Raw genomic sequence first — 25,194 nt, forward strand, 5'->3', positions numbered from 1 at the left:
AAAAAGTAGATTTGAGAGCAAATTCACTATTTTGAAAGACCGGTATAGAAATAGAGCAGAGACTGCAAATATGAACTCGAGATTGCATGTAGGGTAGGGTGGTGGGCAAGATTGAAGGTCCGAATATCCCGCGAGACCAGGATGGAGATAGCGAAACATCATGTCGTCGTTGTCTCTATGTCGTGTTGGTGTGGCTAGCATAGCAAAATCTCGATCATGCTGAAACCCTCACATCTCCCAGCAAGCGGGCGTATTCGGCTTGCGCAAGTCTCCAACTTTGTAGTCACTCGCCATTTTGAATTGGTGGTTGGTTGCCTTTGACAGATCTCCGGGGGCAGCGACCCCTGTCTTGTCAGTGTCAGGCTGAGTGGCTGGTGGGCTCACCATGCGTCACCGTTTTGCTTGCTTTGGTTGTAGTACTTGTACTCCGTACTGTCATTATGCAGTTGTTTTCCAAGCAACATCAACACAACAGCAAGTCTGCAAGGCATCAGCACTGGCAATAGCCGTGGAAGCGCATCGGCAGTCGTGCATGCAACCCGGACTCCGACCCAGACTCAAGGCTCGGCCTTCACTCCTGGACCTCGTCCGCCACCGAAGCAACTCTTTGTCGTCCCGCCCAGGAACCAGCGACTCGTCGTCTGCGGTCGAGCTCCCCTTGCCGGCGTCTCCAGGGGCTGGAGCCGGAGCCGGTGTTGGTAGTAATACTAGTGCCTGGCCTTGGTCTCCAGCTGGCTCTCGCCGGGGATCACTGCTTGCAACGTCGGTGTTTGGCTCTCCCTCCTTCCCTGATGTTGAGGCTCCTGCACCAGCTCCTCTCACTCCCCTGGCCCCGGCCTCAGCAGCTGCTCCTGCCTCTGCTACATCATCGCCTCCACTCTCTCCACCAGGCACGCCCAGCCCAATCCGCTTCGACGCTGGAGCAGCTGTGTCAGAGCTGTCCTTGAACTCTCCACCCTCACCTTCACCACCTTCACCAGCATCGCCATCTCCCTCAACGTCGACGCTGTCATCCTCGCAGCATTCGTCGCCCTCCCCCGAGCGCTCTTCTCCCATTCATCAAGAGCCAGAGCCGACGTCTTCAAACCCGCCCAAGATGCCGTCTGTATGCGCACCCCTCATCAAGTGTCAATGCCATCCAACGGCCGCGCCCGTTTTCTCCATGCCTTCGGCCCCGTGATGGTCGGCCTCATTGCCCCACTGTATCATCATCAAGACTAACCTTTTTGCTTGCGACAGAAAACCAACAAGACCAGCGATGAAGCTGTTCAATATGGTAGGCAATGCATTCAATCTTGTATCGACTTTATTGACGGCTGTTTGCTTGGCTAACATGTTGCGCAGGCAAAATCTACTCCATCTCCGGGTCTGTTGAAGCTCTTCCTCATCCATCAACGACAACGAGCTAATCTGCCAACAGCCCCGTCATTGTGGCCGAAGACATGATTGGCGTTGCCATGTACGAGCTCGTAAGTCGTCTACAGCCAATGGTGCGAGACAAATCCCAAGACTCACGTCCTCTTCAGGTCAAAGTCGGTCACGACAACCTTGTCGGTGAAGTCATTCGAATCAACGGAGATCAGGCATCAATTCAGGTTTACGAAGAGACCGGTACGAACCCTCCTTTGGTGAACCGAATCCATCTGAATACGCTATTTTAACACTCTGCAGCTGGTGTCAAGGTTGGCGACCCTGTCGCACGAAGCGGAAAGCCCTTATCCGTCGAACTTGGCCCTGGTCTGCTCAACGGTATCTACGACGGTATTCAGCGACCACTGGAGGAAATCTCCAACGTTTCCAAGACCATCTATATCCCCCGTGGTATTTCAGTTGCTTCGCTCGACCGAAAGAAGAAGTGGCAGTTTACCCCTGCCAAGAAGGTTGGCGATCACCTTGCCGGCGGTGACGTCTGGGGTAATGTCTTTGAGAACTCCTTCCTTTCTAACCACAAGATTCTGTTCCCACCTCGTGCTCGCGGCACTATCACCAAGATTGCCCCCAAGGGCGAGTACACTGTTGCCGAAAATATCCTGGAGGTTGAGTTTGATGGCAAGAAGACTGAATACCCCATGATGCAGTCGTGGCCTGTTCGAGTCCCTCGTCCCACAACTGAAAAGCTGGCTGCCGATCAGCCTTTCATTGTCGGACAGCGTGTCTTGGATGCCCTCTTTCCCAGTGTTCTGGGAGGTACTGTTGCCATTCCCGGTGCTTTTGGCTGCGGCAAGACTGTCATCAGTCAGTCTGTGTCCAAGTTCTCCAACAGTGATGTCATTGTGTACGTTGGGTGTGGTGAGCGTGGAAACGAAATGGCTGAAGTCTTGAAGGATTTCCCTGAGCTGTCCATCGAGGTTGACGGTCGCAAGGAACCCATCATGAAGAGAACGACCTTGATTGCCAACACCTCCAATATGCCCGTCGCCGCTCGAGAAGCTTCGATTTACACTGGGATTACTGTCGCTGAATATTTCCGGGACCAGGGTCTAGACGTGGCCATGATGGCTGATTCCACATCGCGATGGGCTGAAGCTCTGAGAGAACTTTCTGGTCGCTTGGGAGAAATGCCTGCCGACCAGGGCTTCCCCGCCTATCTCAGTGCCAAGCTCGCTTCATTCTACGAACGTGCTGGCAAAGTTCAGACTTTGGGCTCCCCTGAGCGACACGGCAGTGTCAGCATTGTTGGCGCTGTCAGCCCCCCTGGTGGTGATTTCTCAGACCCTGTCACTACATCCACTCTCAGTATCGCCCAAGTCTTTTGGGGTCTCGACAAGAAGCTCGCTCAGCGAAAGCATTTCCCTTCAATCAACACGACTGCATCGTATACTAAGTACACGACCATTCTCGACAAATTCTACGAAAAGGATTACCCCGAGTTCCCCCGGCTTCGAGACCGAATCAAGCAGCTCATTTCCGACTCGGAAGAACTCGACCAAGTCGTGCAGCTTGTTGGTAAGAGTGCCTTGTCTGATCCCGACAAGATTACTCTTGATCTCGCTGCCCTGATCAAGGAAGATTTCCTGCAACAAAATGGTTACTCAGACTATGATCAGTTCTGCCCCATCTGGAAGACGGAGTGGATGATGAAACTCATGGTTGGCTTCCACGATGAGTCCCAGAAGGCAATTGCCCAAGGCCAGAGCTGGGGCAAAGTACGTGAAGCCACTGCCGACCTACAGGCTAAGCTGAAGCAACTCAAGTTTGAGTTGCCTTCTGACGGCCAGGAGGCAATCGCTAAGAAGGTTTGTTGACCCTTTATCACCGGCTTTCCTGTTATTGGCTAACTTTGCCACAGTATGAAGCCATTCAACAAGAAATGATGGACAGGTTTGCATCCGTCATTGACGAGTAAGAGTAATTTGCAAAGGGGTGTAACCTAGTTTCGTGAGTTGTCAAGAAGATGACACTATAGAGCAAGACTGCCGGTGGCAGGTGGCAGAGCATGTGATCGTATTATAAACTATGTCAAGCTGTATCCAATCCATGTTATTCATACGCTACCACCAGGTGCGTAGACGAAAAGAAGTGGATGTGTGAGTTTACGTGACCGATGTCGTTTTTGTGAGGAACGCGCCCCACAATTTAGCACTGTGCGGAACATCCAAACCTCGAGTCGCTCTGCATATTCTAATCTCATGTCACCACACACCACAAAACAAAAGTGATGCCAGAGGCTTACAATGTCAGACGAGCTGCTGGACGAGGTGGAAGCAATAAACTCTATATACGGTGACGGGACACTGGCACCCACGGAAGATGAGTCCTCATCAACATATATTCTCAAGCTACCCGGAGACGCATCATCGCTTAGAATCCGGTTTCCGGATGTATATCCCGCACAACCACCCCTAGTCCTGGGCACGCACCACTCCTCGGGGGGCGTCAGAGGCGCGGGAGCGAGAGACGTACGTCTATTCAAGGACATCCTGCCGAGCGTCTTCCAGGAGGGCAGCGTGTGCCTGTTTGACGCGGTGGAAGAGTTTGGCAGACGGGTCGAGGAGCAGGCCCCCGGCCCCGAGGAGACGCAGGACGGGCCGGAGGACGAGGAGGCGGCGCCGCGGGAGGAAGAGGACGCCCTGCCGGCCCCGGACTGGACACTGTCCGCGGTCGTTGTGGAGAACAAGTCGACGTTTGTGGCGAGGGTAGCGAGGGCGTCGTCGCCCGAGGAGGCGAGGAGCCACGTCGCGCACCTGCTGGCGTCGGACAAGAAGGTGCGGCTGGCGACTCACAACATCACGGCGTGGAGGATACGCGGCCACGGGGCCACGCAGTTCCAGGACTGCGACGACGACGGGGAGACGGCGGCCGGGGGCAGGCTGCTGCACCTGATGCAGGTCATGGACGTGTGGGGGGTGGTGGTGGTTGTGAGCCGGTGGTACGGCGGCGTGAAGCTGGGCCCGCGGCGGTTCGCGGTTATTAATGGCGTTGCGAGGGACGGCATGGTTCGCGCAGGTGTCGCTGGGAAGTGACGTGCTCTTGGGGGGGGATGGGATAGACTTGTGAGAAGAGAGGCGACTACGGGTGCGGGTGGGTGCTGCTGGGGAACAGGGTCACGGAGATGACGACACGTGGAGGCCAAGAGTTACTTTATTTATATTGGTATCTTGGAGGCGTGGTGCCCCGTGCTGCGTTGGCATTTACTTGGATATATTACCCTCGAACGAAGCATGGATTAGACATAAAACTGGGTTGGATCCGACAATTTTTGTGTGTTACAGCCTCAAGAACCGGACGGTACTATTTGTTCCTGCTATATGAGATGACCAGTGCAAGACTACTCGTCCTTTTGCAGAAGTGGTTTCAAAATACCGAGTGCGCGCGTGGACTGCTCTTCTGGCAGGATAACCACGCCTGCGCGTGCTGTAGATAGGTACGACAGCTCCGACGTGGCCGTCATTTTCATTTCATCAACCAGACGACCTGACACCCCGCACACAATGCCAGTGACCTCGGATGATAGGTTGAGAAGATCAAGGAATATAGGGATAAGAATGTTGTCCATGTCGCCGACGAGCGAGTCGCTAAAAAGGCCAAGGAGATTCTTATCCATGAGAAGCGATGGAGGATCTTCATGAGCTAGTGTAATGGATATAAATCGCGGCTGTGAGATGAGAACAGATATCAAGGACGCGTATAGTTTTGTGTCAACATTCTCAATCCAGGATTGGCGGTTGTCTGTTACGGTGTGACGGCTAATAGACGACCGGTGTCCGTAAGCATCGGCCAGCTGAGAAATTTCTCGCCCAGAGCACTGAACCAACTCAAGGTCCTCATCCACATAGGGAGAAACGCTGCGCTTGTGCAGAAGATCAAACGTTCGCAACTGCAGCTCATTGTCAGTCGAGGGAGGCGGGGTGCTTGGCGGAGACGCGGAGTGATGGGACTCCGAGTTCTTGCGACTATACGTGGGGGAAGTGACAGAGTTGGACTGGTTCTCGGACATTTCGAAGCCCTTCTCGCATAGGGCTGCTATGACATTTTGTCTTTCTCGAGTTGGCGCCAAAATAAAGTCGGAGTAGTACGTTGTGATGAAGAAGATGGGGATACCGGCCAATGCAAGTGGAGAGCTGAGCTCCAACACCCTTGTGGCAGCATCCAGGCCAGCGCCAATGACGGACAGAACCATGTATGAATCGGTAAATACTGAAACGGTCTTGGCCTTTTGCGCCGGCAAGGAGTTGATGACGGGCTCAAAGACTTCCTTTGCCCATGATGTGTGGCATACAATAGATGCCTCCAGCGGTGTGACACTAATGTTCAAGAAGCCATGCTGGTTTTCCTCGGAAAGACCGTCCAGCTCGTCGACGTCAGGTTTAAAGTCTGCCCCGAGATGAAGGCGCGCTGTTTGGGGGATGAGGACTCGAAGAATGGGTTGAAGAAATGTCGTGTACAAGTCGAGGGGGATGTGGATCAACGTGTAGGTCCCATCCTAGGGCTTTGATTAGCTTGAATCGTTGTCGAACTGAACCCAATGATTCCAGTATCCCTTGCTTCATCCTTTGTTTGATTCATCCTTTGAGGCAGCTCCTTCTGAACAGCATGCCAAAGGGGAATGGTGAGCTTGAACGACAGGCTCGCCGTTGTCGGCATGGCGGGGTCATGAGCCATGGCAGTGTGGGGTGGAGGGAGCCATACCAGGAAAGATATTTGGGCACTCATTGCGAGGCCAGAGATGGGTAAAGGCTCCAACAAGCGGAATTGACTCCTCTATTCAATTTCAAGAGGACCGTGGTTTAGTATATGCGTGAAATTTCGGCTCCTTTTTTCGATCGCGGTGCCGAGTTCTGATGGCGATTGTGACCCGCTGTTGATAAGGGCCAGGTGGACTGGAAATCAGACCCTTCGTGCGTCGCTGGGTCCGCCGGACCGTCAGCCTTAACTTGCTTCCTTGCGAAATGAAACGTGGGGTCGGCGTTACTGCCGTTGGGGATGCTGCTGGATGCCGGCTAGGTCAAGACGTACGGAGTAGTGGCGAGGCGAGACGTGGTGTGGTGTCTTGGGAATGATGGTGGAGGGTTGCAAATCCGGAGGACAAGAAGTGAGGTCTAGCCTAGGTCAAGGCTTCGGAAAGTTGGCCACGGTTTTCCGGTTGTCGTGAGTTGGAGGGTTGTTTTGCCTAAGATAAGGCCGTGATAAGTTTTTTCTTGACTGTTCCGTGTTCCATGCCGCCAGCCTGCGTGATCCATTTCTGGCACCAGGCTGTTTTAGAGTTTCCCGCCCACCACCCACTTGAGCAGGTTGGGCTAGCAAACATGGGCAAAACACTTTTTTCCATTTTCCACAATCACCTTTGACACGATTTCGATTGAAGGAGGTGGCCTTGGTTGATGGGCTTGCACACGGCAGTGGTGACGTGTCGGAGTCTGGTCCGACGGAAATTCATAAGGCAGCAAGAGGAAAACCCCAAGCCCGGGCTAATTTGCGAACCGACGACGGGCATTCGCCGAAGCGTTAGACCGGATGGCGGCAATGCTGACCATGCGGAGGCCATGCGGCAGCCATGCAGGTCTGCGTCGTGGCTTGCTTATGCATGATCATGTCCAAGCTTCATTGTGGCACTGGGAGCCCACGATACTGTGATTCGGGCGTTTGTACATATGCTTGTGTACATAAGTTGTGTTGGTTGATCAGAGATGGATCCCCTTGCACATCCAGACGACAATGGAGACCAATGCGGGGCAAGGTGGAAATGACAGGCAGGGCCTATGGTTGCTCCTGCCGAACCGGAGGTGTGGGGGAGACCGAAGTCATCATACCACGCAAGTTCGCGACGAATCACGATTGCCGAATGTTCAAGGGTCAAAGTCGTCTGGAGTGTTGGCTCGAACTCTCTGACGCCGAAGTTCTCCGCTGTACAAGGATATAGTAGTATCTAGATATCCTGGACGGTGAGAACGCCACGGCTTTTCTTTTAACTCCATATTCTGCGTATATGTTAATACTAACTAATGGTAACTAATGGCCGCGAATAGGAGTGTCATCTAATACAAAGTCTTGAATCCAAAATACGCTTTTACTTAACTTGAATCCCGCAAAAAAGAGTGCTTGGCAAGTTAAGCTACGGTACATTGCCTCGAACTCAAAATACAGCCAATCAGAGGCGATCCAATTCCAAACGGAACGACCTCGCTGAAACAGGAACCATGTATGCTGAATGGCAGAAATAAGACAGTTTGACGGGGAAATAGTTGTGTGATGAGGACTTGAGACATACAGAATAACCGGTCTAGTAGTTGGTGTAGCTATCGGGCGCTGATGCTGACGCGTATCTAGATAGTTGAATCACGCCAGCTGAGTCCGCGACTGCCTGCATGGCGAAATCAGCTCGAATCTTGCTCGGCGAAAACTGTCCGCGGCTCTGATTATTTCATCAACATGTTGTGTTCGTCGAGAAAACTATAAATTGCTCTGTTCTTCTCCTTCAAAATGTCCAATTGCAACAGCCGAGAGCATCCATCAACCGACGACAAAAGCGACGCAGAAAGATACCAGTGTATACTCCAAAAGAAGCCGAACTTATATGAACATGTGTTTTGAAGGCTATTTCACCTACTCGTGTCCTTATTGTCCCACCGTGGTCAGAACTACCCCTGTGAAACACAATCCGCCATGTGACGAGTTTTACAAGACGGGGAAGGTCTGTCCAGGAGGCTTTGTCGAGGTGCTGATTAAAGATTGGAAAGTCAAGTGTCCTCCATGCACTGCTAGGTCTACAACGAATCGGAGAGCCAGATATAGCTGAGTCTGCGCGAGATGGGACGTCGGCGTTGACCAAGGTCGCATTTGCCGTCGATGAATCTCTCTCGTACTGACTGGGCCGAGATATTCATAACGATCCATCACTTGTCCGATTCTTCATCAGTGAAATACTCTCTGGTAAAAGTATAAAGCTCGCGTGGCCCCCCTCTCTCGTCGATTCAAAATCCTCCAACTTTGGCATTCTCGACACTCAAGCAGATCTACTTTCAACACTCGCTACGGCTATTCCCTCATCACCTGTTAAAGACTCTTTTCACCATGTGCTTCAGCTCGGTTGGGATTGTCACCTGTCCATGCGGGGCGACGCGCGAAAAGCATTACCGGAACCTTCCTGAGTGCCGGGAGTACCGGCGCACAGGCCGTGTATGCTCAGGAGGGTATAAATACAGACGCCAGAAGGCTCTCGATGAACAAGGGCTTTGTGAGAGATGCAAACGGCTAGGGGAAAGCAAAAGGCAGAACCCAACCAACGTTCACCACTTCGAGTACATGTGAATCAGCGTCTGCATTCACACTATTGTCTACGGCTACACTTCAGATTGTACAATCCTAGGAGGATGAATCAGAAACTTTCAGATGATATATAATTGCGCTTTCCGCCGTGAATTCGTAAAATCGTGTTAGTCTCATCAGTAAATATGACAATCCCCTCCCGTTGTTGCAAAGTCACTTATACCTCATCGCCCTTCTTACCTTGCTTCGCCCGCAACACCATGTGTTATATCTCCATCTATTATGTCACTTGCCCTGTATGCGAGGGCACAATCGAAAACCGTCGCGTCGACTTCCCCACATGCAAGAAACTGTCCAAGGGGGGACAAAAGTGCGGCCAGTACCGGCTCGTCTTTAACCAGGACTGCTGCTTCACAGCAAAGTGTCAGCAGTGCATCGAGGAGGATGAACGAGGTCACAAGAGCAGGTTTCGGTGCTGGTAATTTTTAGTGCAGATTATAAGGCGGAGAGATGCTGAACACTAAAGGAAGTTCATTCAGAGGTCCTCGAGGGGATATATGTACGCCATGAGTTTCAGGGGCTGGCTGATGTTGTGAGACTGCAGATTGGGTCCTTGTCTTACAGCTAAACTACTCTGTTGCCTGTTGAGGCCGCAACCAAGACAGATTTTCTCTGGAAATGTGAACGAGTTCCTTCGTGTTTGGTCCTAGCAGAACGTTGAAGATTGACTACCAAGTATGGCACCAACCGGTTCCCCAAAGAATGAAGCAAAAACTCTGCATGGAGAGATTCGTTCTCAAAACCTGCGGGTGACGCTATAAACTCTACTCCCCACAAAAGCAATTCAAGCCAAAATATATCTGCAAAGCTACTACCCAAGTACTATTAGAAACCATGACGTGTGATCGCTGTATAAATATAAGAGCCTGTCCGACTGGCTCTGGTCACAGGGAGGCTTTGTAATTTAAATGATGCTTATATTAAAGCTTCAAATATACCTTAGTATAAGGGATAAGCTAATAGTAAACGGGCTTGAAAACACTAAAGATGTGGGTGGAAGGCCGAGCCATTCTTTGTAAACGTTTCAAGGAATGGACTCGCGCAAGCCCAAATCACAAAATCAGAGCAAGGGCAGTACTGACGCAAGTGATGGTCCTTGACGACGACGCCGGGCGCAAGATGAAAGGAGATAAAGGACCAGGATAAAAAAAAGTCGCTATGGTTGACGCGCTAGGCTATGAGTAAACAGAACCAACGGTACCGCAATATTACAGACCACCTCTCGCTCCCCTCAAGACAAATCCATCTCAGTCCCGTTTGTTGCCGCACTTGCAGGCGTCAACCCCAGAATATGCGTCAAGTACTCGGCAACGTCGTCCATGCCCGCCGGTGAATTGAGCCAGTGCCCCCCGTCCGGATACTCTCTCGAATGAACCTCGGCCCCGAATCCGCGCAGCGTGTCTCTCAGAACTCGCCCGTTCTCAACCAACACCAAGGGGTCATCTACGCAGTGCTCCAGCAACACGGGCGTCCTGCGTATCACCTCATCGTCCTCCGGGGCATCCTCCAAGCTCAGCACCGCCCTCGTTTCCCTCAACGTCCGTCCGGGGAACGGCATCCGGCACGAAAACCCAACAAACGCCGCCAAGCCGCCTGATAACTTGGTGCCGTCGTCCGCCGCCGCCGGCAGCTTCAAGTTGAGAAGGGCGTGCGTCGCCGTCGCAGCACCCTGGCTGATGCCGGCCAGGATGATCCTATCCCAGTGCCCGCCCAGGATGCCCGCCTCGATATGGAGCACCTTTCGGACCATGGCCACGCTCTCCTTCAGCCCGAGTATTTGCATCTCCTCCCGCTCCGAGAAGTCGGCGACGTTCCAAATGTCGAACCACTGCGAGACCTTGTTCCCGCCGAATGAGAAGGAGGCGCCGACGCCGGCCTTGGGGAAGACCCATCTGAAGGAGGGGAATGTTTCCTGAAGCGTCTGGCCCCGAGAGCTCTTGGAATATTCCAACGAGGCGACAAAGTTTTCGGCCACGTCCCCTCGGCCGTGGAGGAAGACGACTGTGTGGGTGTGTTTTGCGGCGGCAGGGACGATGACGGGCATGGAAGCCATGTTGGTGTTTTGACGAGTGGCCGGGATGGGCGGGTTGCCATGTAGTCCCGACAAGACAAAGATGGACGGATGGAGTAGTTATTCGACGACAAGATTCGAGGAACCTCGTGTCGTCGTCTTGGCCAGCACTGAGCAGACGCGGTGTTGCAGTCGGCGGGGCATGGGGCGCTTTCCGTGGCCAACGAGACGGAATGAACCGAGTGTTGGTCATGCGCCTTGCATGTTGACATTCGTGAAGGAGGTGACTGTCTTGATGGATGGCAATGCGGCCTGGCGGACGTCCGGGTTGTGTTACGCCGTGACTGTCGTGTGAGCTGTCCCCGTTGGAAATTCACGGTGTCAGATTCATAACAAAAGATTGGGCGTGGCCTCGCGGTCAATTAAAGGCCACCAGACAAGTACATCGCACCAGAGCCAAGACACAAAAATCCATGACATCAACAAGATTGCCATAATAAGTAGCCGCCAAAATCTTTACACGGACCTCGGAGCTATACAAACGACTTGCGCCAGACCAGTCTTTCTTTCCATCAACAATCCTACAAGTAAGAACGATCAAGAGCCATTCAGACCCCCGGCGTGCAACATCCCTGCCATGCAGAATCGGCGTTTGTCCCAATTCACTACCCAACAACAAAAAAGGCATCAATTTCCTTCAGGTATTCCGGCCGCCCACGCAGCTGGCTGAACACCATCTCACCAACATTAAGCCAAAATTTCTACACACTCATTGCCGCAATGAACCCCGCCCATCTCCCGATTCACGACCAACTCGAACACTTCAAAGCCGCCGTCTCGACCAACAAGACGCTGCTCACGGTCCTCTCACGCGCGCCATCTCTACACCTGCCCAACTGGTACCTCGCGGGCGGTGCCGTATCCCAAACAATATGGAACTACATGTCTGGCCTCCCTCCCGAACACGGCATCCAGGACTACGACCTCGTCTACCACGACCCCTCTGACCTGTCGTACGAGGCAGAAGACGCCGTCATCCAAAGGGGCAAGACCCTCTTCGCAGACGTGCCAGTCCAAGTCGAGATCCGCAACCAAGCACGCGTCCATCTGTGGTATGGCCCCAAGTACGGAATCCCCTGCCCAGAACACAAGTCTACCGAGTCGGCGATAGAGCAGTGGCTGACGACGAGTGCCATGGTGGGAATTCGCGCGCGCGACGACGACGACGGGAAGTGGCATGTCTATGCGCCGAGGGGGTTCTCCGACTTTTTCAACCTGGTTGTCAGGCCGCACCAGGAGCTGGGCACCAGAGAGGCCTACGAGAAGAAGGTGAGCAGGTGGAAGGGGAAATGGGACAAGTTGGTTGTGATTCCCTGGGCTGTGCACCATGGAGAGTCAGGGCAGTGACATCACAACATGAACGGATCCAGTAGTTGAGCAGCCAGTGTACTACGGTAGAATTATAAAGACTCCAGCGGCAGTGATTGAATATGCAACAAGTTTGAACCATGATAACGCTGGTCTTTGTCACTGCTCGTATCTGCTAGCTGCTTGCCAGTTGTATATTCGGTACATTGCTTGCCTACCGAGGCAATTATTGAACCTAGAGTATGACGACATGAACAAGGAATAAGATTACACGGATTGTCGATCAAGCCGTCATCCCTAATAGTTCCATCAAGTGCCAAAAAGAGAATTAGTGCATATGAATGTCCTCCGACGATCCTTGCTGGACACATTTTTTTCGGGTTCTTTGTCGTCGTGGGCGCCTCCAACGCCTGTTGTAGGATGGACTCATTTGTGAGCTTCTTGTTGTCTTGGTGCGCGGTCTCTTCCATTCAAGCCGTGTGCGAGTGAGACGGCATTACAGAGACCAAGTGTCACGTTGAATGCTATGATAAAGTCAGGGATACACCGGCGCGGCCGACAATGGAGAAGAACCAAAGCACAGTGCCTGCTGTACGACGGCATCGGCGCGGTCAAATATGTTGCACTGCCGAAACGCACGATTACAAGCCATCATGACGCCGTCTCCTGGGCCTTGAGGTATCTCTCCCACAGTGTCACATACACGCCGGTGGTCCTCGCTTTGACAAATTCGTCAGAGTCAAAGAATCTGCACATGTTCATCCAGTCCAGATCCCACATATCGTTTAGATGCGTTAAATTATTCCAGGAGCCCCAGAATCGGTTCCACATCTTGGCGTGAAGAATCCTTATCGACGGCGGCTCGGGCGATTCTGCAGCTTTGGCGAGGTGTTCCTTGTAATATTCCGGGACAGTGTTCCAGATGGGTGACAGGCGATTTACCGGGAAAGGACCATCAGCCGCAAACGCATTCTTGGAGCTCAAGACCCCTTGCTCCATATAGCGTACGTCATAGTCCCCGGTGCGTTTAGCCGCCCTGATAAGCTTGGCATGCATATCAAGATTCGGTTTCAAGATGAACATGCCGGCATTGATATTATCAATGGTAAATTGCGGCACGCCTGCGTAGACATAGTTGCACATGTCGTCCCCGCCCTTATCTATAACGGCCTGGTCTTCTGGAAGCAGTGCCTCTTTCTTACACTGCTGCTCCGGAACCAGATCAAAGATATCGTCTATATTTCTGACAGGAAAGGCATCCGAGTCGAGGAATACAAGCCGGTTCCACTCAATTTCCTTCCATAGATTCAGCTTTGACAGCACGTCGATCCATCGCTTTGTGGAGATCTTTTCATCGGGAATAATATTGTCCAGTAGCTCAATTTCCTTTACTATAGCACCCTGTCCTCTAAAAATATCCCGATTTTTCTTCGGAATAAATGGACAGACAAAGATAATAACAGGGTACTTGGAGCGGTAATCGGACCATAGGAGCCGCCAGATGATAGATTGTGTTGATTCAAAGTACGGACCGCGAGTATCGGGGTCGCGACTGCAATACAATGTCGCAAAGGCGAACTTCGAAGATTGATTGATATTGTGCGCCGGGTATTTGGCCAGAGTTGTAAAATCGCGACGGGGGACCGGATCCAGGGGGAAGGCTAAACCGGGATCATCTGTAGCCAACAACGCGTGCCCGCTGCCAGTCAAGGATGTGTATACTGATGCATTCGAATAGGCGAGATATGTGACGAAGAGGAGACAGCATGCAACGGCTGCCGCAATTCTCGGTCGAAGAGGTCGCGTGAGCATCATCGGATTATTTTAGGGCCGGCTTGGCCGTGATTTTATCGCCTCGCTCTTTTTGAAAGAGTGAATATGTTGAGTCGGAGGGTTCCGTCAGTCAGACATGACGATGATCTCAGAGCAATCCGTCTCCGGAGAGATCAATGATGGTGTAGATGGCCAGCCGTAGATCAAACAGCCCAGCATTTCACGTGAACGAGTGGCGTAAGATTGGCAGCACAAGATGATGATTTCTCTCTTCGATGATGGCTGACGCATTTGGCATCTTGTGCGATCCCGAGCCCTTTCTGGGGAGGCTCCATCCTGCCAGTGGGTGGTGATAGGATTTAGTAGTCCTACGGAGTATGGAGCAGAAGGAGCACTAAGGGAGATTGTACATAGAAATGCCCCAAGAGCCGCCAATAGGCGTCTGCGATCTGCACCGGAACGGGCGCCATGGCTGGCAGGAGGAGCTGACAGTGGCTGATGGGGACCCGGACCGCGGCCGTTTCCAGGTGCCCACGGCGAACGACAACATGTGAATCGGTCGATCCATCTCCGTCCGGAGCGAGAGCGGCTGTGGAGACGCCATTCCTACTTCTGCATCATTAGTTCATCCTTCGCACAGGATTCTGCCTCAAGCATTACCCGCCATGTTGCACCGCAGAAAATGTCGGCGCAAACTTCACCTCGCATCCTCGACGGCGACTCAATGGAGCAGGCCATGATGCTCAACGTCGACCTCGAAGCCAAAACCGACGAGTTGTCTGTGCGGAAACCGTCCTGGGAGCCGGCCAACACCCTGAGAAAGCTGCCCGGCAGCCTGGGGCTTTCCAACGTCAAGTCATGGCTGTCTGCGTGGCCGAGGGCAAGGCGTCGGCCCAAGAGCCAGCACAAAACCGCCTATCTCGACGGCTTGCGAGGCTTCGCAGCTCTCATAGTGTACTGGCATCACCATGTACTATGGGCTCACAAGGAAGACATTGAAATATTCGAAAATGGCTTTGGGTATAACCAGCAGTATTACTTTGCCGCTCTGCCAGGTGTCCGGCTCTTCTTTTCCGGAGGGCACTTGGCCGTGTCTATATTCTTTGTGTTATCTGGGTACGTTCTCTCTATAAAGCCATTGCGCCTGATTGAAAAGAACGATACTTCTGGCCTGGCCGAGCATCTTGGGTCGGCGATATTCAGGCGTTGGTTGCGTCTATTTCTTCCTGTTGCAGCCACCACCTTTATATATGCAACTTCGTGGCACCTCTTTGGCCTCTGGGTGGACGGGGCAGAGCCCCATGATAGCTGGTTGCACGAGATGTGGTTCTTTTACTGCGAGCTCAAAAATTTCAGCTTCCCCTTCAAGGATGGTGGTGTGCCGTGGCTATCCTACAACGTTTATCTCTGGTCCATCCCAATTGAATTCAAGGGATCCATGGTTGTCTTTACCTCCCTTTTGGCCATGTCACGATGCTCTCTCAATGCCCGCCTCTGGTGTCAGATTTCCCTCATTGGCTACTTCATGTACATTGCTGATGGGTGGTATTGCGCAATGTTCATTGCAGGCATGCTGCTAGGCCACTTGGATCTGCTCGCGGAAGTAGACAGGGACAATCTTCCATCCCTCCTTACTCGATTGGCTCCCTATAAGAACATTATCTGCTATCATTTCCTACTAGTGGGAATCTACCTAGGGGGTGTCCCAAGCGCAAACCAAGACGTGGATCGGCTTGCCCATACCCGCGGCTGGCATATCCTCTCGTACCTCAAGCCACAGGCTGTCTTCGATTACAAGTGGTTTTATCTATTCTGGGCCGCGGTTTTGCTCATCACTTCAGTCTCAAATATCGGCTGGCTCAAACGCTTTTTCGAAACCCATACCTGTCAGTACCTAGGACGCGTGTCCTATGCGCTCTATTTAGTTCATGGGCCAGTGCTATGGATCATAGGGGATCGTCTATACACCGCTGTCGGCTTCCATTCCCAGAGCCAGAGGGAACACATCCCGTGGTGGGTGAATAAGTTTGAGTTGCCGCAGATGGGGCCGTTTGGGCTTGAGGTTGCGTATCTCTTGCCACAAGCCATTTTACTGCCCTTAACCTTGTGTATAGCAGATTTTGTGACGCGGGTGATAGACAAGCCGAGCGTTCAATTTGCAGCGTGGGCGTACAGGAAAACGCTGCCTGCAGTTGCAGGCAAGCTATCCAATGCTTAGGAGTACCCGTATTGTACAAATATACTGAGATTAAATTTCAACAGGAATTGTTTTCAAATATATGATTGAGCAGCGAAGGCCAGCTGCAGCTATCTAAAAAGATCAGGGACGATGACATACATGCTGTGTCAGTGACGTTACAAGAAGATGATACGCGACAGCTCGAGGGCACTCAACAAGCTATGCTGAAAGAGCAGCCCATGTTTCGGTGGTGTTCTGTTGACAATATAGTGTTATGGAAGTACGAAAGCAGGTAGACATGAGCAAAACCACTTCTCAATTCGCCCGCCTTGGCAGCAGAGCGACTAATTGTCTTGTTACGCAGCTCAACGGAAACCTAAGTAGCAGCCATTGGACCACCAGCAGCCCGAGTCAAAAGAAGTCAGGTCCGTCTGCCGCCTGCCATCTAATCAGGCACAAACAAGCCCGGCTACGTTTCCGGTCCTAATGACGGGGCTAGAGCCAATCGCTTTTGCAACGGGGACGCAGGGCTGAGTACAAGTCAATGTCTTTAATGCCCAAGCCATGGGCAGAGGGCGGCAAGTGCCAAGAGTTAGAAAATTGAGGCCCTCTACTTGGGCATTCATGCATGATGCCTCGAGTCGTGTCTCAGACGACCGTGTCCGCCGTTCAGTTTTTGAGCAATCGACTCGTTGATGAAAACCTTGCATCTCGAGTTTGTTCAGTGAACAGCCCATGTCCTAGACGGCGAGACTGACATACAAATGCTGCAACTATTTGCTTGACACGGTGGAAATAAGTCCGATTATCAGTGTCCTTGGGTAAAGGCTCTGCTTCCAGGAGGAGCTCTCCCGATCCGCTCTACTTCCAGGAGGCGTACGGAGTACAATGCTGGTAGTCCCTGTCATGGCACATGAACGACAGTCCATTTGTCAAAGAAATGCAACGTAGATACGGAGTAGATGCATCGGATGAGCGCCTCCAACCACAACAATACAATTTGTCGCATGTTCCTGTCTCTCCTTCTAGACACGCCGGTATAAGACATGTCTCACGGCCACTACTACCCAAAACAGCAAAAAGGCGTGGCCAAGGCTAAGAATATTTGATGCGGATGGGACACCTGCTGTTTATGCAGCTCGTGCAACAAGCAGAAAATACTCCATACTGTGAGTCATTTTTCGAAACCTACTGCAGTAGCTAAACTAAAAATATACTCATAATCCAACAGCACAAGTCGCTCATGTCCAATCCTAATATCCAACTGGCAGGCTTCTACAGCTGAGCCGCCTTGATCTGATCCGCGCCATCTACGAATCCCACCCTTTCCCACTCTTCAACATCTGCCTCGGTAAAAGCCTGAGCTTGCAACATTTCCGCCTCCAACTTCTTCTGTTCTGGGCAGGCTTCAAAGCCTCTCGCATACTTGGAACTCGAATGGTCCCCAACGTACCAGAGGCTGATGTTGAATTGCCCCGAACAGGAAAAGTTTTGCACGCCCTCGCAAATCGTGACATTCTTCGGCTGCTCAACCCTGCTCGGGAACCAATACTCGGGCGTAGTGTGCGCGTACCCAAAACCGACGCCGGGGACCACGGTAACGGGGTCGCGGCCGTTGGTGACGCGCGTCGTCACGCCGTTCTTCTGGCTGGAAATGAAACTCGCAAAGGCCGGGTCGCCGATCCGGGGAGAGCCGTAGGTGTATGCGTCCACATCGATGCCGCTCTTGCGGAGATATCCGGCGGCAATGGAAGCCACTGCTCCTCCTAGGGAGTGTCCCGTCACGACCACCTGATGGCCGGGATGCTGCTCGCGTTGTTCCTTGAGCACCCTTTTTAGAACGTCTTTGACGCCGCGGAAGGCTTCCCAGAATCCCGCGTGAACTTTGCACTTGCTGCAGAGAGGGAGGGCTGGGTCGGCGTCGCCAGGGGATGCGCTAGATACTTGGACGTCAGCCTGCGTCACTGTCAAGTGATCAACACATGTAGATGAGTTGGGGGGAAATCGTACGCGGGAGGAACTGCACCGATGGCTTGAGGCGCCGCCGCCATTCTTTCGAGGTGTTTCTTGGGGTCTTTCAGGTTCACACGGAGGTCTTTCAATATGTCGCCAATACTCGCAGTGCCCCGGAAGCTCACTACAATGGACTGGGACATGTTGGACACGGCAACGTTGCCAGAGATGGACTCGGTGGCGTGGAATTGATGGACGGTCACAGCATCCGCGAGATCGCCGCAGTATTGCGCACCTTTATCATTGGTGCATACTTTGTTATTGGCCGAGTTGTCATTTAGTTTCTTGCAGTAGGCTGCCACTGAGTAGCGGGCATATCTGTCGATTGTGTGTAGGGTTTTGTCATCTGTGGGCCAAGGAGCAGCAGGGCCAACAGCAGCGGGAGCGGAGAGGACAGTTGCCGCTGAGAGGAGAGTGAGTAGGGACAAGTTCATGACTTTGGAGGGATATAGAAGCTGCATGTTGAGATGGAGGGGATGACGGTTTTGCAGATATTATCGTGCAAGTACGGCCCAAGAATGGTTGTAGATGTCCGACTCGAGGTTTTCTTCATCTCAAAACGGCTACATGGCTGTCATTTGTACTATTTACGAGACTGTCAACCTCCCTGAAGAATCCCAACTACGAGAATTCCTTCTTGGATACGGGCGGTGGGCCTATGTCTTGGAGTCGCAAGTCGGCATCCAGTGAAACTGACAGCTCGCATGCTGTAATGCACTGCATTACGTCGACTTGTCAGATTTGTAGAATTTGAAAGACAAATGCAACCTGAACGGTGATTGTTTATGTAAATTATACGTGGTAAAATGCTTCCCTCGAGTCAACCTACCTACTCGTTGTCTGGGCATCAAGGTCGAGTCAGCCACCGTGCTGCAGGTTGCATAATGGCATATGGTTTGATTGGCTCCATCCATCGTACACGGGCAGAACTGCCGTAAGCCTGCAAAGTGATATATCACGCGTACGGAGTAATTTTCGTTCAAGTAGCTGAGGCAAGACAGCGGACACGTATCCGGTACTGGATGTGACGAGCATCTCCGGCTCCCGGACGGACGCATGAGGCATGAGGCATGAGTCGCGTGGAGAGGACGAGATATTAGTATATTAAATTACTGGTTGTGGATGGCTGCACGAGGCATTACATGGTGTGGGGAGTATGTATATTTCTAAAGTCATGGGCCAATGATGCAGAAGATATGGGGTGTCTACGACAAGACCAAGAAGCAGGCGGTCAATGGCAGAGGGGCCAATCAATAACTAATAAAAACGGGCATTATAGTAAGAGAGTAAAACGTTGAAGTGACCAAGATTTTTATTACAACTATTTCTTAATACGTGAAGGTGAAGGTCAATTATAATCCCCGTAATTTCTGTCAACACCTACTCGGTACTAGTACCCGACCCACTTTTTAATGTGGTGCAAGCTACGCGATAACAAAAAAGGAGGGCCGTGGCACGAGTAATAACCTAGAATGTAATTTACACGATAATTTATATGCTTTTAAGCCCACTAGGTAATATTTTATGATTCTTTTCTATAAGTCACTGCTAGCTAAACTTACTGGGGTCGGATTATACGTTAACGTTATAAAACGACGGCTAGCAGTCGTGTCACTTTTGCGGGTTGATTTAGCACTATGTGCCCTAGTCTTCGCCCCTGTTTTAACGACTCAGCTAAAAGTGGAGGCCTCGGCGCTCTTATAAGGAGGTCTTATTTGATAGGTCAACTGGTCTTCTGCTTTGTCGTGTAGCACTATTAACTCCTCAGGCTAGTAACGCCAGACTGAATCATTCACTTGACTGACCCTGGCATTTTATTCTCTTCTTGGTCTTGCAGACTAGGTATTTTTAGGTTCTGTCTGTTCTATCTCGTAGCATCTGATTCTCTTCTTTGGTGTCTGTTAACTAGCCTTTTTTTTCTTATAAGGTTTAAGCTGGTAAGCAACATGAACTGCAGGAAAGGGACACGGGCTTATAGCCTGTTCCAGTAACTCTGCTAAAAGTGGAGGACTTCTGTTACACGGAAATAGCCCAATATTAAATGTTATATAAGGGCTATAATCACAGGACTTAAAGTAAAATCCCTTATTAACTTTTTATATTTAAAAATATTTTTAGCTATTAAAACTTTAAGGAAAACTAAGAACTTTTAATACTAAAAGCTATTATTAGATAAATTGAGCTATTTGCTCCAAGCCCTCTTGAGCCCTTGTAACAAATCCTACCTGAGGAGCTCATATTTTGGTAGGTCTTGGCTCTTTTTTTTTTCTCGTAACACGCCCATGAACCTTGTGGCCAAGGAGGACAGATAAATTCGAGTCGACTCGCTCTGCAATGCTCATGTTAGATGTATAGTAAATGCATAGTATACTAGTCAGGAGGTGGGTACTTTATATTCATGCCAAGCCTCGTTCTGTGTCATGATGTAAGTGTAGCATAGACCGTCAATACTACCAATCCCTGCATGTGTGACTGTTCCAAGTTGCCGCTCTTGTATCTGAGCACATGCTCAATATTACCCCCGTTAGGTATCCCCACCCGTATTTAACATACTTTACCTAAACTAATTAACAATATATATTTGAAACCTAAATAAGTGCATGAGTGCGCAGGTTTGTACCTGTCGGATAATGCCTCTGTAGACTGAAGTCGCCGCGCTTGGAACACAACACTCCATTCAACTTATCATCTCTTTTGGAATATCAAGGGTCCCTGGTTCCCTCGAGGTTTAAAAAAAAACACCCAAAGAGCCTGCTTCTATTCACAGGTGTCATGAATCTCCTTGCGTGACCCTTGTTGGTTCAACAGGAGTTTGCCTCGCGTCTTTATGGGGCGTTTCAGACGAATCCTGCGATACCAGGCGATATTAGCTGATACCTGTTACCACCAGGTCTCGCACTTGAGAAACAGGCTCGTATTGCCATTTGCTTTTCCTGAGTCGATTTCCCTTGGCCGGCACTGCCGCATGGATGAATCTGCAATCCTAGCCACTGCATTGATGCCGCATCTATAGCATTAACTGTAATATGTTGTCGTTTCATAATTATTGCTTAGGCTTTATATTTAGTAAAATGTCTCCCGTAGTGTCTTATTTTTTTCTTATATATAGCTCTTCAAGTGCCGCCTTGATTCAGAGGTCAGGAGCCTCTACTCATCAGGGCAGCCAAAAGAACAAGCCGACAATCTTTTCCTCTACATTACCTACCACTTCCTATATTGCCTTAAACTCTTTTTTTTTTCTCATTCGAGTCATCACGCTGCCATCATGCTCGCCCTTACCATTTTACTGAGTGCCGCCGCGGGGGTCAACGCGATTATCGGCGGCGAAGTTAAAGCCGTCCAGATCTCAGAGACACAATTTATTTGTGCCGATAACTGTGTCTTTGGCGGTATCTACCTTGCTCAGAAGGGACACTATTGCCCGGCGGAAGAAGTTGCTCGCTTTGAGAAAGACGGCGAGGTCTTTATACCCGATCCCTATGACTGCAGAGGAAGCAATCAGGCAACAGGATATGTATATGCCCCGCTCAAGGACGAAGACAAAGACAAAATAGAAAATTGCCGTCTGCACACAGGAGATGCTACCGACGACTATGCATGCACAGCTAACAGGATAGTCGATGGTGGTGGTACCAAGATACTCCAGTTGTCAGAAGTGGTAGAGATGTTGAAATCGACCACGGCAAACACTGCTGACAACAACAAGCCTGCTCCACCAAAGTCCAAGGAGGAGTGTGCGCAGATAGCCCGTCAGAAGTATCTCGAGTGCCACGACAAAACCGGCGACTTCGACGAGTGTCAAAATCAAGGCGCAGAAGTATTTCAAAACTGCCGGGATGGGAAGTAATCTGGCGGCGGACAGGGACTCGGGGACCACGCCGTGCAAAGCTTGAGACATGGCCAGTTCGCAAGGCCTCGACTATTCGGGCCAGGTACGCTCAACTAGCATTCGTCTCAAGGCCAAGCTTTTCGCTCGTCCATGGCAACAGCTCTTGTTATACAAGTATTTCCCCGTCGCTCCACTCGGTACGAAATAAACAGTCTTTCTTTCTTTTTGTCTAAGCTATCCTTCATCTGTGGTTGAGGGTGCTCACGAGACCATTCTCGCGAGAAGGGTTCAGCCTTGCCGACTGAGGGCGATTGGGATTGCACATCACCGCCACGCAGCCATTTTGCTAGCCTAGCTTGGACATCTAAATTCTCACTCATTTTATCAGTGTCGTGTCTGCATCATATCAAGAGCGTGTGTTAGGTTGTATGGAGGTCGTAGTCGACTCGTAGATGACCTGATGGAGGGTGGTGATTGCAAATCCGAGGGTAGCTCCCTTTTTTGCGAATCCGTGAGAGAGCTCCAATTGCGAAAGCACTGGTTAGAGTTAGCCTCTGGGATACGTATATCGAAAAAGTGACATAGCTACCCTCGAATTTGCAACCGCCCACCTTCCATTATGCCGTGGAACGGCTGTACAATGGCGGGGAGTTGGTGGAATTCGAGGACCAGACGACATTGATCGAGCCACTACTCGCCTGCACCCCTAAAGAGGCCTTGGGTTGAAAAAAGTCAAGTCTGGTGGGGGCGGGGCACCATCGCCAGCTAACCCCACGTCTCCGCATCTATGTCAAGACTAGTGTGACAAGGGCCCAGTGAGGGCTTGGACTCTTGGAGTAATAACTCTTGAATTCATCTAATAACAGTCTTTGGTATCAAAGGTCCTTGGCTCTTCTCAAGGCATAATTGATCAAAGAGCTGTATTCATATGAAAAGTGGTGTCAGCCTTCTGCCCTCGGTCCCGTGATCGTAGCCCTCGTGTAACCGTGTGTTGCTTGGGAACGATATGTTTTATTATACACTAGTATTATACAAAATCTTGTAGTTGAATTGGCATCAATTCGGTCATTCATTGACTCATCAACCTCATGTACAATGCAGTTGCACGAATATTTCCTCCTCTTGTGTCCTGTTATCTCATCATATATGACAAGTCTGGCAGTCCAGCCAGAATAGTGGTCACTGCCTCGTCATCCTGGGAGTTCAAAATCGCAGATTCAATGCTCGCTGGTCTTGAAGATGTGGAACTTGAAAACTGCAATGATGTGCGAATAGATTCATCCTCTCTAGTTTGCCCAAGGGGGGCTGGCATGGAGGCGTTTTCGGGTGCAGGTAATAACGCTGCCGTGTCTTCTTGTGCCAATGGCATGGGCTGTAAAGTTTGCCCCGTCGAATTGCCGCCAAAGAACTCCAAGCCTCCCCAGGAGTCTAGTTCCTCTGTCAGGGCATTTGAAGCATGCACCGGTTCGTTCGCTTTCGGAATGGACGCCTCCGCGTCGGGTTTCAGGGTCGGGGGGTATGCCGCCTCGATATGAGAGGCTGTATCAAACGCGGCAGTAGATTCCAAAGTTGGACAAGACACCATATCCCCCCAATCGTCATCTTCGTCCTGCGATACAGGTATCGGTGCCAAGGCAGATGGTACCGCCTGGGCTGCTGACGGTTTCGGACTTTGGTGAGGTTCAGGCATGTCCGCTGGTACTTGCTTCTCCTCCGCCCTGTCCCTCACCGTCGTCTCAGGCAGTCGAGTCGACTTCGCATGCCACTCGGAAGAAATCCTCTCCGTTGCGGGCGACGATGGCACACTGCTGCTCCATCCAAACGATGCAATTATCGGCGTTGTGACAGTCCCCGCTAGGGTAGCCGAAAACTGCTGGGCATGTCCTTTTGGCTTCTGCTTTTTCCTGGCTAACAGCTCACCAATCTCGACGGGTGGTGCTTCGGAATCCCAATTAAACATGCTGCCCCCTCCGTGGCCCAATCTTCGTCCTAAAACCACTCTTCCCCCGATTCTGTCCTCTTCCATCCATCGGCGGACCGTGTCCAATGTGTCTTTGCGAATGGTTGAATTCTTCCACGCCACCCTGACGTAGTTGTCGTCGTCGCCACCGTTGTGTTTCCGTATAGAGCCGAACCGAGATATGCGATACCAGGCTTTCCGCTGTGATACAGAGGTGAACGACTCTTTAATTATGGACTCGGGAAGCTCTTCGGGGGTGTTGGTAGCCGCTTGTGTGTTGGGAAATAGAATATTGAGACTGGAAAAGTCAACAGGGTACGGTATTGATGTCCTTGGACTGTGTGACAGGGTATTATTTTCAGTTGCCTCGTCGGTTGGCGGGGTCGAGCCGTGGTGCTGTGTCATTTGGTCTGGCTTTGCATCTTTCTCTGGGACAAGAACCACTTCGCTTGTTACTCCGCCGTTGCCAAGCTCAGATGCAGTTTGCAAATCAGGATCTGACTCCTCGGTCTTCGGATTCAAATCAACAAGTCCGGCTTCGCATTTGTCCGCTACTGGGGCCATTTCGTCATTGTCCATGGGACGGGTAGATGTCGTTGCAGGCGGTATTGGGGCATCCGGGACTAATCCATCATCCACATGGTCCGAAACCTTGGCTTTAGTGACCTGTCTATCTTTTGTTGTCACCGTTTCTGTCCGCGTCGCCTCCACACTCAATGTCTTTGCCATGCCATCGTACATTTCCACCAACTCTTGCACCTTGGATGCCTGCTTTTCGCCAAGCAATCTCGTAGGTTCCATGTATACAGAATGACTCGGCACCGCAGCATCTTCCTGATTCGACTCGATATGTTCCTTCTCCCAGACACCATTTCCCTCACTGTGCCTTGTCAAGTTATCGTGTCCATCCGCCCGCCCATCGTCCCCCAAACCAATGGCAGAGTCAGATTCCTTGGTCCCTTCCTTATCCTCGGTCACCGCGAGCGCCCATGGGTCTAGCATTATGCCCGTACCACTCCCTAATGGCTTTAAATTCGGACTGTTCCCCCAACGCGGGCTGGCTTTGCCGCCTGTTGGCTCGGTCCACCCTCCCCAGTCATCCACACCGATATCTATACCTCGATCCCATGGCGAGGGCGATCGCGACGACTTGCGGGGTGAATTGCCATAATGCGCTTGCTGAGGCTCGGAAGGCAGGTCGATTGTTGGAGGTGCCGGAGTATCCGTAGCCCAGGGGGAACTCCAGGGATCCTCCATGGTGATGCTATGAAGAGGGCCGAAGCATTGCCGAGGAT

General features: G+C 51.3%; 10 protein-coding genes across 10 annotated transcripts; 5 read left to right on the forward strand and 5 right to left on the reverse strand.

The window, feature by feature from the left end:
- Positions 1-385: 385 nt before the first annotated feature.
- Positions 386-3,346, forward strand: MAA_01535 (vacuolar ATP synthase catalytic subunit A (V-ATPase 67 kDa subunit); the record flags this gene model as incomplete). Its single annotated transcript, XM_007819533.2, has 7 exons — positions 386-1,105; positions 1,240-1,276; positions 1,345-1,366; positions 1,421-1,469; positions 1,527-1,611; positions 1,672-3,236; positions 3,290-3,346. 7 exons carry the CDS (start codon positions 386-388, stop codon positions 3,344-3,346), a joined length of 2,535 nt encoding a protein of 844 aa, XP_007817724.2.
- A 328-nt stretch (positions 3,347-3,674) lies between these two features.
- Positions 3,675-4,463, forward strand: MAA_01534 (RWD domain protein; the record flags this gene model as incomplete). The annotated part of the gene is made up of 1 exon (XM_007819532.1): positions 3,675-4,463. One exon carries the CDS (start codon positions 3,675-3,677, stop codon positions 4,461-4,463), a length of 789 nt encoding a protein of 262 aa, XP_007817723.1.
- Positions 4,464-4,768: 305 nt separating this feature from the next.
- MAA_01533 (uncharacterized protein) lies at positions 4,769-6,153 on the reverse strand (the record flags this gene model as incomplete). Its single annotated transcript, XM_007819531.1, has 2 exons — positions 4,769-5,923; positions 6,130-6,153. 2 exons carry the CDS (start codon positions 6,151-6,153, stop codon positions 4,769-4,771), a joined length of 1,179 nt encoding a protein of 392 aa, XP_007817722.1.
- Positions 6,154-9,997: 3,844 nt separating this feature from the next.
- MAA_01532 (carboxylesterase) lies at positions 9,998-10,819 on the reverse strand (the record flags this gene model as incomplete). Its single annotated transcript, XM_007819530.1, has 1 exon — positions 9,998-10,819. The coding sequence occupies one exon, from the start codon at positions 10,817-10,819 to the stop codon at positions 9,998-10,000; it is 822 nt and encodes a 273-aa protein (XP_007817721.1).
- Positions 10,820-11,557: 738 nt separating this feature from the next.
- MAA_01531 (uncharacterized protein) lies at positions 11,558-12,184 on the forward strand (the record flags this gene model as incomplete). The annotated part of the gene is made up of 1 exon (XM_007819529.1): positions 11,558-12,184. The coding sequence occupies one exon, from the start codon at positions 11,558-11,560 to the stop codon at positions 12,182-12,184; it is 627 nt and encodes a 208-aa protein (XP_007817720.1).
- A 612-nt stretch (positions 12,185-12,796) lies between these two features.
- On the reverse strand, positions 12,797-13,957 carry MAA_01530 (meiotically up-regulated protein 136 protein; the record flags this gene model as incomplete). The annotated part of the gene is made up of 1 exon (XM_007819528.2): positions 12,797-13,957. One exon carries the CDS (start codon positions 13,955-13,957, stop codon positions 12,797-12,799), a length of 1,161 nt encoding a protein of 386 aa, XP_007817719.2.
- Positions 13,958-14,600: 643 nt separating this feature from the next.
- On the forward strand, positions 14,601-16,136 carry MAA_01529 (acyltransferase; the record flags this gene model as incomplete). Its single annotated transcript, XM_007819527.1, has 1 exon — positions 14,601-16,136. One exon carries the CDS (start codon positions 14,601-14,603, stop codon positions 16,134-16,136), a length of 1,536 nt encoding a protein of 511 aa, XP_007817718.1.
- Positions 16,137-17,372: 1,236 nt separating this feature from the next.
- On the reverse strand, positions 17,373-18,571 carry MAA_01528 (lipase; the record flags this gene model as incomplete). The annotated part of the gene is made up of 2 exons (XM_007819526.1): positions 17,373-18,033; positions 18,108-18,571. 2 exons carry the CDS (start codon positions 18,569-18,571, stop codon positions 17,373-17,375), a joined length of 1,125 nt encoding a protein of 374 aa, XP_007817717.1.
- A 2,804-nt stretch (positions 18,572-21,375) lies between these two features.
- Positions 21,376-21,957, forward strand: MAA_01527 (uncharacterized protein; the record flags this gene model as incomplete). The annotated part of the gene is made up of 1 exon (XM_007819525.1): positions 21,376-21,957. The coding sequence occupies one exon, from the start codon at positions 21,376-21,378 to the stop codon at positions 21,955-21,957; it is 582 nt and encodes a 193-aa protein (XP_007817716.1).
- Positions 21,958-23,071: 1,114 nt separating this feature from the next.
- Positions 23,072-25,156, reverse strand: MAA_01526 (proteinrelated to glucan 1, 4-alpha-glucosidase; the record flags this gene model as incomplete). The annotated part of the gene is made up of 1 exon (XM_007819524.1): positions 23,072-25,156. The coding sequence occupies one exon, from the start codon at positions 25,154-25,156 to the stop codon at positions 23,072-23,074; it is 2,085 nt and encodes a 694-aa protein (XP_007817715.1).
- Positions 25,157-25,194: the final 38 nt, after the last annotated feature.

The sequence above is a fragment of the Metarhizium robertsii genome (genome assembly GCF_000187425.2).
Source record: "Metarhizium robertsii ARSEF 23 chromosome Unknown MAA_Scf_9, whole genome shotgun sequence".
Taxonomy (NCBI): domain Eukaryota; kingdom Fungi; phylum Ascomycota; class Sordariomycetes; order Hypocreales; family Clavicipitaceae; genus Metarhizium; species Metarhizium robertsii.